At 39.5% G+C, this 15,260-nt stretch overlaps 1 protein-coding gene across 1 annotated transcript in view; it reads right to left on the reverse strand.

Annotated features, from left to right (window-relative positions):
- ATP13A5 (ATPase 13A5) overlaps positions 1-15,260 on the reverse strand; it is a 108,778-nt gene that overhangs the window by 72,106 nt on the left and 21,412 nt on the right. The window contains exon 7 of the mRNA XM_036243240.1: positions 13,239-13,373. Within this exon, the coding sequence (XP_036099133.1) occupies positions 13,239-13,373 (135 nt within the window). The remainder of the gene's footprint in view (positions 1-13,238; positions 13,374-15,260) is intronic.

The following is a 15,260-nucleotide window of genomic DNA, read 5'->3' on the forward strand; positions in this document are numbered from 1 at the left end:
GTCACTTTACCTCTCTGAATCCCCTGACCCTCCCTCTCAGGTGGTGGGAGGTATAACAATCCTACTTATATCATTTCATGCTTGGACGCCCCACACAAGCACATCCGTCATGGGTGTGGGAGCTCGCTGCATACCATAGAGTGTTAAACAGATATTGACTATTGAGGATTTGCGATTTAAATGGAAAAGGGACAGGTTCAGGAAACTGCCACGTTTTGTATAGCCACAAGATGCCTTACAGGTTGGGGCAGATAAGCTTCGATTGACAAATACTAACTGCTAACAGGCTTGATGTCTTTTTAAGGAAATCTTGCAATAGTGCCATCAAACCTGAAGTTCTCATGTTAGTCACTGTTTTGAACACAGGCATTTAGGGATTCTGTTAAAATGTAGAACCTGAGAGGATACCAAAATGGTGGTGGAGTGAATGGAAGCTATACAGACCATCTCCCAAGACCAAACTGGAATTACAACTAAAATAAGGACAAATCATCAGGAAAAAGCAACAGAAAAGCAGCTTGCAAGGACCATGTACCCAGGGACACTGACTCAATTCAAGTAGGATTGCAGAGGCAAGAGACAGGCACTGGGAGCTCCCGGACGCAGCTGCCTTAGCTGTGAGCAGCGCCCCTGGGTTAAACTCCCAAGTGGCTACACAGCGCAGAGCCAGGACAGAGCGCTAACAAAGACACAGCTACTCACCTTGGGGAGGGCGGACTGGACTGGAACTGTGTGGGGACACTCAGGATTTGAAGGGCACTCAGAGCTTTTGCTGAGTTGTGGCCACGCAGGAGGGTGGCCATCTAACTCCTTCCCAGGGCTCTGAGGAGAGGCAGAGACCCCTCCCTCGGAGATTCAACCCCACCTGGTTGGCCATTGAAATGCAAATTGAGGCTTATTAACAACCAGCATCTGCCCCACCCTCAGAAAATCCCCTTACCCTGAAAACCTCAGGGAGTTTTTCATTTAACTGAGAACCCAAGGCTCTTCAAGTAACCTGAACTAATAGCCTCCAGAAAAAAGCTGGAGAATAACTGAATTATTCCTGGGCTTTCAACTCTACCCAAGAAAGTAAGACTTGACAGTGGTGTTTAATGTGGGTCCTCCCACACTCATCCAAGCCCAGTAGAGGGAGCCACAAACAGCAGAACACCAACACCCACAGGGAAAATTTGGCAGCCTCCAAAGCCCACTGAGATAGTCAAAATGGTGAAACAAGAAAACAAATGCCAAATGAAAGAACAAGAGACCTCTACTGAAGATGAGACAAATGAGGTGCAGTTAAGCAAGTTAACAGAGTTAAAATTCAGAGCCATGATCTTGAGGGAGCTCAAGAGCATGAATAAGGATATCAACACCATGAATAAAGACATAGAAACATTGAAAATCAACCAATTGGAAATTTAAAACCACCAAGAAGAAATGAAGAATGACATAGCAGAAATAAAGAACACATTGGAAGGTCTAAACAGCAGAATAGAAGAAGGTGAGAGCCAGATCAGTGAATAGAAGACAGGGTAGAAAAAAATCAACCAATCGGAAAACCAATAGGAAAAAACAATTAAAAAACAGGAAGACAGCTTAAGAGAACTATGGGACAACTGGAATAATATTTGCATCATAGGAATCCCCAAAGAAGAAGAAAATGAGCAAGGGTTAGAGAATATATTTGAAGAAATAGTGACAGAAAACTACTTCCCTAATTTGGTGAAGGAAGAAGGCATTCAAGTTCAAGAAGCACAGAGAGCCACAAGTAAGAAGAACCCAAACAGGCCCACACTAAGACACATAGTAACTAAAAAGCCAAAAACTAAAGACAAAGAGAGAATCCTAAAAGCAGCAAGAGGTAAGCAACAGGTTACCTACAAACAAACCACCCTATAAGGCTCTTGGCTGACTTCTCAACAGAAACACTACAGGCCAGAAGGGAATAGCATGAAGTAATCAAGGTCATGAAAAACAAGGATCTGAATTCAAGACTACTCTACCCAGCAAGGCTACCATTTAAAACAGGAGGTCAAATAAAGAGCTTCCCAGGCAAAAAAAAAAAAAAAAAGGCTAAGGGGATTCATTAGCACCAAACCGGTACTGCAAGAAATGTTCAAAGGACTGCTGTAATTGGTAGAAGAAATAGAGAGAAAAATATAACCACACTAAACAAAAATGGCAATAAATAAGTACATATCAATAATCACCTTAAATGTAAACGGATTGAATGCTCCAATAAAAAGACACAGAGTAGATGATTGGATAAGAAAGCATGACTCATATATATGTTGTTTACAAGAGACCCACCTCACAACAAAAGACTCATATAGGTTGAAAGAGAAAGGATGGAAAAAAATCTTCCAAGCAAACAGAAAGGAAAAAAAAAAAAGCTGGGGTAGCAATACTCATATCTGATAAAATTGATTTCTAAATGAAGGCCATAACTAGAGACAAAGAGAGCCACTGCATAATATTAAAAGGATCTATCCAATAGGACGATATAACCTTGATAAACATATATACACCCAATATAGGAGCACCAATATATATATTAAAAATCTTCTGGAGGACATCAGAGGAGAAATCAACAGCAATACAATCGTAGCAGGGAACTTCAACATCCTGCAGACATCACTGGATAGATCCTTTAGACAAAAAAATTACCAAGGAAACAGAGACTCTAAGTGAAGCACCAGACCAAATAGATTTAATAGATATCTACAGAGAATTACACCCCAAAACTAGAGAATTCACATTCTTCTCAAGTGCACATGTGACATTCTCAAAGATAGACCACATGATAGGACACAAACTAAGTCTCTACAAGTTCAAAAAGATTGAAATCATATCAAGCATCTTCTCAGATCACAATGGCATGAAACTAGAAATCAATTGCAATAAGAACATGCAAAGATATTTCAACATATGGAGGCTAAATAGCATGTTATTAAACAATGAATGGTTACCAAGGAAATCAAGGAAGAAATTAAAAACTTCCTGGAAACCAATAAAAATGAACACACAACAACACAAAATCTATGGGATGCAGTGAAAGCAGTTCTGAGAGGGAAGTTCATAGCACTACAGGCCTACCTCAAGAAACAAGAAAATTCTAATAGACTATCTAACCTCACAACTTAAAGAACTAGAAAGCAAATAAAAAGAAAACCCAAGATCAAATAGAAGAAAGAAAATAGTAAAGAGCAGAGCAGAAATAAATGACATAGACACCAAAAAAACAATTCAAAAGATCAAGGAACCAAAGAGCTGGTTTTTCAAAAAGATAAACAAGATTGATGGACCATTAGCTAGACTCACCAAGAAACAAAGAGAGAGATCCAAATACACAAAATCAGAAATGAAAGAGAAGTAACAACTGACACCACAGAAATACTAAAGATCGTTAACAACTACTATTAACAATTATATGGCAACAAATTTGACAATCTAAACAAAATGGACAAATTTCTAGAAACAATTAGTCTCTCAAAACTGGACCAGGAAAAACTTGAACAGACCAATAACAACTAAGGAAATTGAAGATGTAATCAAGACTCTCCCAGTAAACAAAAGCCCAGGCCCAGAGGGCTTCACGGGAGAGTTTTACCGAACATTCAAATAAGAACTAACGCCCATTCTCCTCAAACTATTTCAAAAAGTTCAAGAAGAAGGAAGACTTCCAAACTCGTTTTATGAGGCCAGGATAATTCTAATTCCAAAACCAGAAAAAGACACTACAAAGAAAGAAAACTACAGGCCAATATCCCTGATGAACATAGATGCCAAAATCTTTAACAAAATACTAGCAAGTCAGATCCAGCAATACACCAAAAAAAACTATTCACCATGACTAAGTGAGATTCATCCCAGGGATGCAAGGCCGGTACAATATTTGCAAATCAATAAACGTGATACACCACATAAATAAAATTAAGAGTAAAAATCACATGATTATATCAATAGATGATGAAAAAGCATTTGGCAAAATCCAGCATCCATTTCTGATAAAACCGCTCAGCAATGTGGGAATAGAGGGATCATATCTCAATATAATAAAGGCCATATATGAAAGACCTACAGGCAATATCATATTCAATGGGCAGAAACTGAAAACATTTCCCTTAAGAACAGAAACAAGACAGGGATGCCCACTTTCACCACTCTTATATAACATAGTACTGGAAGTCTTAGCCACGAGAATCAGACATGAAGAAAAAATAAAAGGGATCCAAATTGGAAAGGAGGAAGTGAAACTGTCATTATTTGCAGATGACATGATATTATACATAGAAAACCCTAAAGACCCCATCAAAAATTTATTAGACTTGGACTTCCGGTCAAGATGGCGGCGTAGGTAAACGTGGTATCGCGTCCTCCCACAACCACATCAAAATTACAACTAAACTACAGAACAACCATCATTCAAAACCGCCTGAAATCAAGCTGAATGGAAGTCGTACAAGTACGGAATTAAAAAAAAAAAAAAAGCAGCTACATCCAGACTGGTAGGACAGGCGGCGGTGGAGCAGCGGGGGCGCGCCGCAGCGAGACGGGCTGGTCCCACACCCAAGCGTGGTGGATAAAAATCAGGAGGCTCCCGCGGCTGGGAAGTTCCTTCCTGAGGACTGAGGGGTCCCCATCCCACACCAGGTGCCCCGCTCAGGGTTCCAGTGCCAGGAAGAGAATCCCCATAACTTCTGGCTGGAAAAACCAGCGGAATCTGAGGCTCAGGGAAGCTGACCTGGCTGGAGCCCCAGGCAGCTCCCTAAAGGGCCAGCGCACAGACTTATCGGACTCTCTCCCTCTAAGCTTGGAGGGAAGGCAGCTCGAGGGGCGCCAGAGACATACAGGGAAGAACTGAGCAGTTTGGCACTGGAGCGAGGGCTGGAGAGGGGCTTCCTTGGGGACAAACATGCTGTAAGAGGCCTTTGTTCCTTTGGTGAGCCCTTCCCAGGGACGGCAGACAGAAGCCATATCTGGGACTCCAGCAACCTGGCTCACACTGGTAGTCCCGCCCTGCTGACTCCCTGAGGCCCCGCCCCACTCCACCCAACTTTCAAGCCCACCCAAGCTGTTGCCGCTTGCTTAACCATAGGATTGGCCGGTCTTGGATCCTGCTTCAGGTTTTTCCTAAATTCTTTCAAACAAGCAGCATCAGGTCTCAGCAAGCCCCATACCTCTCATTAAGTAATACACAGAAACAAACACAGGGAGGCAGCCAAAATGAGGATACAAAGAAACAGGTCCCAAATGAAAGAACAGAACAAAACCCCAATAAAATAACTCTATCAACAATGGAATCTACAAACAAAATGAACAGGAAGAACAGAAACATTTTCATACATACAGAGAACATTTTGTTGGTTGCCAGTTGGGAAGGGGGTTGGGGGAATGGGTGAAAAAGGTGAAGGGATTAAGAAGCACAAATTCATTGCTAGACTGACAAACCTCAAAGGGAAAGGGGTTGGGGGGTGGGGTGGGAAGAAATAAACCAAAGAACTTAAATGCATAACCAATGGACACAGACAATAGTGTGGGAAAAGGTGGGAGGGGGGCGGGAGTGGGGAGGAAGGGGTCAATGGGGGGAAAATGTATTACATCTGTAATACATTTTACATCCAACAATAAAGATTTGAACAACAAAAAAAATTTATTAGACTTAATAAATGAATTTGGCAAAGTAGCAGGATACAAAATTAATGTCAAGAAATCGACGGCATTCTTATACACCAATGATGAACTCACAGAAAGAGAAACTGAAAAAAAATCTCATTTACCATTGCGGCAAAAAAATTAAGATACCTAGGAATAAACTTACCAAAGAAGTAAAGTACCTATTTGCAGAAAACTACAGGACATTTAAAAAAGAAATAGAGGAAGTTATAAAAAAGTGGAAGTACTTGTACATGGGTTGGAAGAATTAACATCATCAAATGTCCATACTACCCAAAGCAATCTATAGATTCAATGCAATCCCCATCAAAATACCATCGACATATTTCACAGAACTAGAACAAATACTTCAAAAGTTCATATGGAACCAAAAAAGACCCCAAATAGTCACGGCAATCTTGAAAAAGAAGGACAAAGCAGGTGAGATCACAATACCAGATATCAGGTTATATTACAAAGCAACTGTAATCAAAACAGCCTGGTACTGGCACAAGAATAGACACATAGAACAGTGGAACAGAACAGAGAACGCAGACATGAACTCAAGACATTATGCTCAATTAATATTTGACAGAGGAGGCAAGAGCACACAATGGAATAAAGACAGCCTCTTTAATAAATGGTGTTGGGAAAAATGGACAGCTACATGAAAAAAAAAAAAAAAATGACACTAGACCATCAACTTATACCACACAAGAATAAACTCAAAATGGATAAAAGACTTAAATGTGACTCATGAATCCAAAAAAATTCTAGAAGAAAATGTAGGCAATAAAATTTCAGACATCATACGCAGCAGAATTTTTACCGATACATCACCTAAGACAACAGAAACCAAGGAGAACATGAACACATGGGACTACATCAAACTCAAAAGCTTCTGCACAACAAAAGAAACAACCATCAGAATGGAAAGGCAACCCACTGTATGGGAGAGCATCATTGCCAATGATACATCAGATAAGGGGTTAATTTCCAATATATATAGAGTGCTCATACTACTCAACAGAAGGAAGACAAAGAACTCAATTTAAAAATGGGCAGAGGAGCTAAATAGACACCCTCCAAAAAGGTCATACAAATGGCCAAGAGACATATGAAGAAGTGTTCAACATCACTAATCATCAGAGAGATGCAAATTAAAACAACAATGAGGTATCACCTCACACCTGTCAGAATGGCCGCCATCAACAAATCATCAAACAATAAGTGTTGGCGAGGGTGTGGAGAAAAGGGGACTCTAGTACACTGCTGGTGGTAATGCAGACTGGTGCAGCCACTGTGGAAAACAATATGGTGTTACCTCAAAAAATTCAAAATTGAATTGCCATTTGACCTAGTGATCCCACTTCTAGGAATATACCCTAAGAAGCCTGAAACACCAATCAGGAAGAATATATGTACCCCCATGTTCATAGCAGCACTATTTACAATAGCTAAGATCTAGAAACAACCCAATTGTCCATTAGTAGACAAGTGGATTAAAAAGCTGTGGTATATATACACAATGGAGTACTATTTAGCCGTAAGAAGGAAAGATTTCTTATCCTTTGAGACAACATGGAGAGACCTGGAAAGTATTATCCTAAGCGAAACAAGCCAAGCAGAAAAAGACAAATACCACATGATCTCACTTATGTATGGAATATAATGAACATAACAGTCTGAGGAATAGGGTAGTCCCAGAAATGTGGAAGTAAGGTACAGACTGACAACCCTCAGAAGAGGAGGTGGTAGGGGGAGGGAAGAGATAAACCACAGAACTTATATGCATGTATGCATAACCAATGGACACTGACAACAAAGCCGGGGACTGGGTGGGGAGGAAGGGTAGGAGGGTGTCAATGGGGAAAAAAAGGAGAAACATTTGTAACAAAAATGAAATAATAAAAATAAATAAATAAATAAAATGTTGAACCTGAATGTTTAAATTCCATTAATAATTTTAAAATAATTATTGTAAAAATTACAAATAGGAAAAAGAGAATACCTAAATTTGGAAGAGGACATGTTTAGAATCAGAACAGAAAAACCAGAAATCATAAAGAAAAGACAAAGATATTTCATTAGACACGTTTTTAATATGTGACAAATGTCAAGTCAAGAAAAATAGACTGAAAAATAATACTTTTCTACACATATGATGATTATAAAGAGGCAGTAAATTAAAAAAAAATACAAATCTTCATTAGACAAATAAAAATGTATTTCTTTTCACTAGTAATCAGGGAAATGTAAATTATAACATCAGTGGGACACAATTTTTAAAAACCATATTAGATTGAACAATTTAAAATATCAACATATAACACCAAATACTGGAGAAGGTATGAATACTCTTATAGGTTGCTGATAGGAAAATAAATTATCTAATTTGGGAAAATAATATCAGTATCTGTTAGTATCCAAAATATACATAGCTTGTCATTTAACAACTGGGTTTTTGGTTGCTTTGCAAAAAAAAAAAAAAAAAATCGTAAACACTAATATGTAAGGACACACCTATATTGTGGTTATGTTTAATTCAACATATTTTTGGTGGAAAAAATGGAGAGGAAACATTGTTTTTCATAAATAATAGAATGGTTGAGTAAATTATAGTATGGTACCATGGAATATCACATCCTTATGTTTAAATAAGATCTAGATGTATTTGCTTACTTGGTGAATGGTCATTTTATATATTATAAAGTGAAAAATGCAAGTTCCAGATTAATGTCCATAGTAAGATCCTTCTCTATTAAAATGAATTAATAAGTACATACATAAATCTCCACATAAACTTGTATTTCTGTGTATTTCACAGAGTAAAAAGAATGAAGAAATATGTTCAGCTGATGGATGAATAAATAAATAAATATATTTGAGATCGTAGTACTTGAATTTGTCCTTTGATGGATTCCCCTAAAACCATAGCTCTTAAGCCTTTAGAATATATAATAGTCACCTGTTAGGAAAGAGTTAAAAAGTTCAGATTCCTTTTATTAGTCTGGATATTTTGATTTAATAGGTCAAGCACCCAGGAAAATCTGAGTAATTCTCTCACTGAAACATGGGCTCCTAGAGTATAGAATCCAACCTATCTTTTCTACAACCCTTCTCCTAACTCTTACACATAAATTCCTATATTTCTTTTGGGTTTCCTTAAAGAAAAGTAGACCTGAGTTCCAAATGAAGAAATAGACAGCGTTAAAGGATTTTAAAAGAGAGAGTGAAATTTGTCATAAACACCGAGACGAGAAGTGTGTGGGACCAAGACAGTATTTAAGTTAGGGGAAACCTGTGAAAACTTTCCAGGGGACATAACAACCTATTTAGTTGGAATTCATTGATTGTAGGTAACAGAAATGTGTTGCTCTGGTTTAAGCAGAACATGAGAATTTGTGAGGATGCAGGGATGTCTTATGAACCTAAGGTGGGACGTGCAGCCAAGTCTCCCTCGGTCTCAATAGGAACGGGAAATGCCGTGAGGAACAGGTTACTCTTTCTGCCCGTGCGGGACTGTGCATTGCTCACCTGCGTCTCACTGCGTATGTGGTTTGTTCTTCTGCTCTCCTTCTCTGCCAGCATTTGTTCTCTGCTTGTCCATACACAGGAATCAAGTGTGGCAACCCTGGTCCTGGCTGTATGTTGTTTCTCAGATTGTGTTTCTAACAGAGTATGAGCAGCTTTAAGCCTTTATTTTAAGATCTCAGGCCAAAAGATAAGTTAGAATCGCCCCTGTTGATGGGTTAGATGATGCTGGGTCAAGTGCTTCTGGTACCAATGGACTGTGGCAGTGGAGGCACAGAGCCACATGGAACAAACCGGCTGCAGGCAGCCACAGCTCGGGTGCGCTCAGTTTTCAGAGAAGAGGAATGAAGGTGGAGCACTTTCCCCAAAACATGTGCAGCTCACTGTATCTCTGTCGGAGACTAAGAGGCTGGGGAGAGTAACCCCAGTTCTTGGGTTCAGCCCCTGGGAAAGACCCTCTGTATTTTACGTTCTGGGGTTCCATGAGCTACTAATGCATATTTATAATATATATCCCTTTTGTGATTAAGGTGGTTTAAATAGAGTCCTATTGTGGGCACAAATCCTGATAGGGTAGTTTATCTGGATAGTCAGTCCAACATCTAACAGCATCCTATAGGAGTTTGTAACACATGCTCTGTTTTTTATTTTATTTTTTTTTTGTTTTTTTGCATTCCTTATTGGTGGCTGTGGCAAAATGATAGAACCCTAAAGAAGTGGGGTCCTTGGTTGGTTTGACTCAGTGGCTGGAGCACTGGCCTGCAGACCAAAGAGTCACGGGTTCGATTCTGGTCAAGGGCACGTACCTCAGCTGTGGTTCAGTCTCTGGCCCTGGTCAGGTTCACGTGAGAGGCAATCAATTGTCTCTCTCACATTGATGTTTCTCTCTGTCTCTCGCTATTTCTCTCTCTTTCTCTCTCTCTCTTTCTCTCTCTCCCTTCCTCCCTCCCTCTCTCCCTCTCACTCTATCTGAAGATAAATGGAAAAATATCCTTGGATGAGGATAAAAAAAGAAGTGGAACCCTATGAAAAAACAGAGTTTAGGCTCCACCATTGACAGCTGAGAAAATTGAGCCTGGGGAGAAGAGAGTCCCCCGGGTCACACAACGAATGGGTCCCTGGCCATTAGAAACACTGTGCAGCAAGCTCCCGAGCTGCTTCCTTGTTCCAGTTATGTACGGGGCTCTCCCTTCGATCTCTGTGCCCTCCCCTTCCCATCACTTACTTTCTCCACTCCAGAAATAGTAATAAAAACAGCAACATCAGTGATAACAAGAACTAATATTTGGTGAGTACCCACAATGTACCGGGAATATAAATACTTCAGAGTCCTTATTTCACACACACACACACACACACACACACACACACACACATACCCATTATAGATAAGGAAGCTGATTAATAAAGTGTCAAGTAACAAACAGTGTCAAGTAGCATGAATTGGGGGCAGTAAAGGGAGGAGGATTTTTAACTTGATTAGAGAAGATCTCCCTCAGCTAAAAGTCCTCAGTGTGTTCTGTAATTTTTCTCAGAACCCTGAGATGGTTTATGATCATATGTTCTGTTGCTGGTGTGTAGATGTCTTCCCAGCAGGATGAAGCACATGAGGGAAGAACTGCATTCACTGATGTTTGACTTAAGCCAGAAAGCATATGAGTGATATTCTATTCAAGCAAAGAGTTCTCAAAAACCAGGAACTAGAAATTTGATTTGGGGGCTTCATATTATGTACCTTTATCAAACGACAAAGGTAAACGTTTGGGACACTATAATTTCCAACTCTGGCTGAGCAGAATGTGTCCCAGTCTTTTATTGTCCTGGTGCCCATTTTTATGCTTTACTCAAATGCTCAGTTTACCAGGACAGTCACTCTGCCCCGACTTGACAGACAGAAAGAATTTGTAAACATCCAAGGGAGATTATTGGTCACTGTTAATATTTTTGTGATCTAAATTAGTTCATGAAGAAAAACACTCAGTTACTCATACAAAATAAGAAATAAACAAAATACAAACAAATAGATCATCAAAGCAAAGCCCTTCTAGCCCTCACTTTGTAGCTCCAAATAGCTTCGTTCCTTTAACCTTTCATTCTTAGGTCCTGTTTTTTTTTGTTTTTTTTTTAACACTTTACATACATATTGCCTTTCTCTTATTTCTTATTTCTCATTAAATCCTTAATAACTCAAAATGTGTAGCATCCGACACCAGATAAAAAGCCAACATTAGCTGTAATATTTGCTGAGTGACTGAAATAGAGTGGGTTTTCCTAGAGTTTTCCACTAGGCTTGTTTAAATGTCTCCACGTCCACCTCACTGACACCTGGCCAGAGCTCACTCTGCCGGCAGCTAGAATCGTCTCTCCTCTCACGCTCATGCTTGGCTGCATCCCCAGCGTGGCTCCTCTGCAAAGGGCTTTCGGCTCAGGGAAGAATGCACGTGCAGTCGAATCTCAGCTTAGGAGAAGCCAGCTGCTCTCCGTCTGTCACCAACCCACTTCATGATCTGGAACAAGCTCCCTGTTTCTTGGTTCCCTCTTCTCTCAGTGAAGACTCCAGTTGGAGACAGAATGGTTTCAACAGGTCAACAGAGTGGACACACTGACACAAGAACCATTGCTCATCATCTCCCAAAGCTAAATCCGCTGTCAGGCTTTCAAAAAGTGTACAACAAATACTTCTAGACATTCCTTTGAGGTGTCTGGAAAGATGCTATAGATATCTGAGACTTAGAGAGACTCTGGAGTTATCAGTAATATTCAGCTGAATACTATTTCAGAATGTGATGGTATGTCATTTATAAGACAAAGGAAGATTTTAAACGGCTATAAGATGAATAAAGATGGTAAGAGAGAGGGAGAGGTTAGAAACTATGAGCTCACTATCACCAATGAGAAGGGGTTGCACTACACAGGAATCTAGGAATTAGCCAGAAAGGGGCTTCGTGGGGGAAGGAAAATACGAAGCTCTTAAAAACCATGTTCTGATTGAGAATGTGCTTACATGGGAAACAAAACTCCATTGGAGTCCACAATGGGAGAACTTTCCGTCACAAAGGGAAATAGCCTGTCTTACAACAGGAAGGAATATAGATTGAAATACCAATTAAAAGAGCTCAGAGAAAGAGAGTTTGGAGGCAGATGAAAGCAGGTGACACTGCCATCTTCTGCTTCCAGCTGTCCCAGCCAGCGTCTTTGGGGGCTATTGACATGGACATTAGTAAAGTACATCTCTCTCTTCATCTGTGATCATGAGCCCTGAAGTGAGTGTACACCTGAGGCTGCTATGGCCCATCTTTGCCACTGTATGAAGAGTCTCTGTCTGGGTGTAAAGACCACATATAGTAAAACATAATTTCTCAAACCATGATTTATGGAAAAATGATCCCATGCTTGAATGTTGGGATAATATCATATTACTATAAAAATTCATAAATGCCTACTCTCAAGTTCAGTAGTACTTACTGAATCACAAACAGATAATGAATAGTTTGCAGACTACAACCAGTCCACAGACTATCCTTTGAGTAGCACTCTGGTAAGGCAGGGTGGAGAGATAAAGAGAAACAGATTCCTTGTCATTGTTTGAGATGCCTGTTCATTGGATTTATCCATGCCCAAATACAAACACCCCTAAAATGGCTTTTATGAGTTGCTTAATTTAGCTCAAGTTGGGTTTCTGTCACTACAAACTTGAAGCAGTCTTTACTAAAAGTGCGTGGTTAGGATGCTGCCAATTATTCTCTTTCTAAAACTATGGCTGGCCTCATTAATCCATTACAGCATTCTTTCCCATAATATCCAGACACCGCCTCGGAGTCCTTCTAAATGTAGTATTCATTGCAGCCGTCAGTCGATAGTCAGAGTTTCCAAAGACATTTAAATCTACCTAGTATTCCTGAAGCCCTCCTCCTGAGAGCTCACATTTAGTAAGTCCTTGCTTTTTGCTTTGTTTTGACATATGTTTAACAAAGCAAGCCCTTGCTGTCAATGGAAATTTCATGGATTTTGCTTCTCATATAGTCAGAAACTAAATAGAACCCAACTGTGATTTCAGCTCTTACCTGTCGCAAATCATATACACTTAAGACAATGGAGATAATAGACAAGATGATGATGGCCACTGAATATTCTATGTAACCGTGAGACAGCCACAGAGTTAAGGTAAAGACTTGGAACACATAAAATGGATTTAAAACCTGCAGATACAAAAGTAGCATTTAGGTCACTTGTAGTCAAAATGATGTCATTTCTTTATAGAATGAAATTTCCCATTATTTACAACATCCAATAACCTCTAATATTTAAGAATGCCCTTAGAACTTCAATAATTTTGGTGGAGACAACGTCAAGCACATAAAATGGAATATGGCGGAAATAAAATTATTTTAAGCACCGAACGGCATGGCAACAAATTGATCATTTTTATTATTTTGAATTTTCAAAAATGTATTACCAGTAACAAAAGTCAGCAATTTACCTTATTACACAGATTTACCCACAGTGGTGGAGAAACATGATTTAGTCTCTTTTTAAAACAAACTAATTTTAAACATTTTTACTGCAGTCCCCCTCCCCCAATTGATCACATGCTATAGATTCCGTCATGTTGTGCAATGAAAAGGAAAGATCCTTTTTTCATTCAGGTTATTTATATGAAGAACATACTCTTATGTCGCAGGTCTTAGCAAGATCCTCTGAGAGCCAATCAAGTCATCACACACCTTTCCCTGAACAGTGAAAAGTCTCATCCAAGTCTGCAGTAAAAAGCTTGGGTAGAATGTATTGCCAGCCCCAAAGCTAGTTATCCATGCAGGCATATTTTGATAATACCTTGAACTTTTTAAATTCTCTCATTTCCTCCATGTTGGTCCTGCTGGCTTCCCTATTAATAGTGGAGGCAGAGACGGCAATCCGATGGAGTGGAGCGAGGTCACGTGGCATACACAGGTAGTGAGAATTAAAGAGGAAAGCCAGGATTCTGTTCCTGGAGAAGTGCTCTTTATGGTGATTATAAATTATACGAAATACCTCAAACCAGTGCCATTCTTTCTCACCTCTGCTTTCTATAATCCTCTAATATATTAAATACATTTCTACTTTAGTCCTAAAAATGAACAGATACCTGGTTAAGAAGCTAATATGCTGTATCTTAAGAGTTTCTTAAACCCTTAGATATATTTTTTATATTCAAAAAGTCTTTGTTCCTTAACAGTTTTTATTTCCATTGCACGGTGCTTTTCTTACAAATTACAGCTTTTCTGGTTGCTTGGCATAAAATGTTCTAATTGTAGATTATGCACTCATGATAACACGATTTCCAGTTTATACAAACTCAGTAGAAAAATTGGTTAAATACTGCCATGGCCGGTTTGGCTCAGCGGTTAGAGCGTCAGCCTGCAGTCCGGAGAGACCCGGGTTTGGTTCCCGCTAACGGCATGTACCTCGGTTGCAGTTTGTCCCCAGCCCTGGTTGGGTCATGTGGGTGACAACGCTGATGTTTCTTTCTCTCTCTCTCTCCCTCCCACTCTATCTGAACAAAAAAATGGAAAAATGTCCTCGGGTAAGGATAAAAAAAGAGAAAAAAAAAAAGAAAATTGGTTAAATACTTCTTGTAGAAGAAACAACATGATCATAATTAATGTAGTTCCCTTATTCAATATTCTCTTGAAACCAAATGTGAAAAAACAGTTTTACTTGCTTTTTTTTCCTACCAAACTCCTGTTAGTAAGTGCCAGAAAATACTAGCACTCCTTTCAAAATAGACCATTGACACCTGGGAGAGTCTTTGGCAATTTGAAAATGTACTTGAATAAGAAGTTTAAAAAGCAGTCTGCTCTTCCCCAGAATGGCAGGGATTGTGCATATGTGGTGACATGGGTTTTGTGGGAAATCTCTGTACCTTCCACTCCATTTTGCTGTGAACCTAAGGAAAAAAGTCTAATAACAAATTAATTTTATAAAAGATATGAGGATGCTCAAAAATAAAATGACCATCTTTGTGGATTAGATGTAGACTCGAAACATACAGCTGAGTGTGGACTTACGTAGTCAGCCCACTGAGTTCCAGACAAGCACAGAAGAGA

The sequence above is a fragment of the Molossus molossus genome, unplaced genomic scaffold (assembly GCF_014108415.1).
Source record: "Molossus molossus isolate mMolMol1 unplaced genomic scaffold, mMolMol1.p scaffold_m16_p_5, whole genome shotgun sequence".
Classification (NCBI taxonomy): Eukaryota; Metazoa; Chordata; class Mammalia; order Chiroptera; family Molossidae; genus Molossus; species Molossus molossus.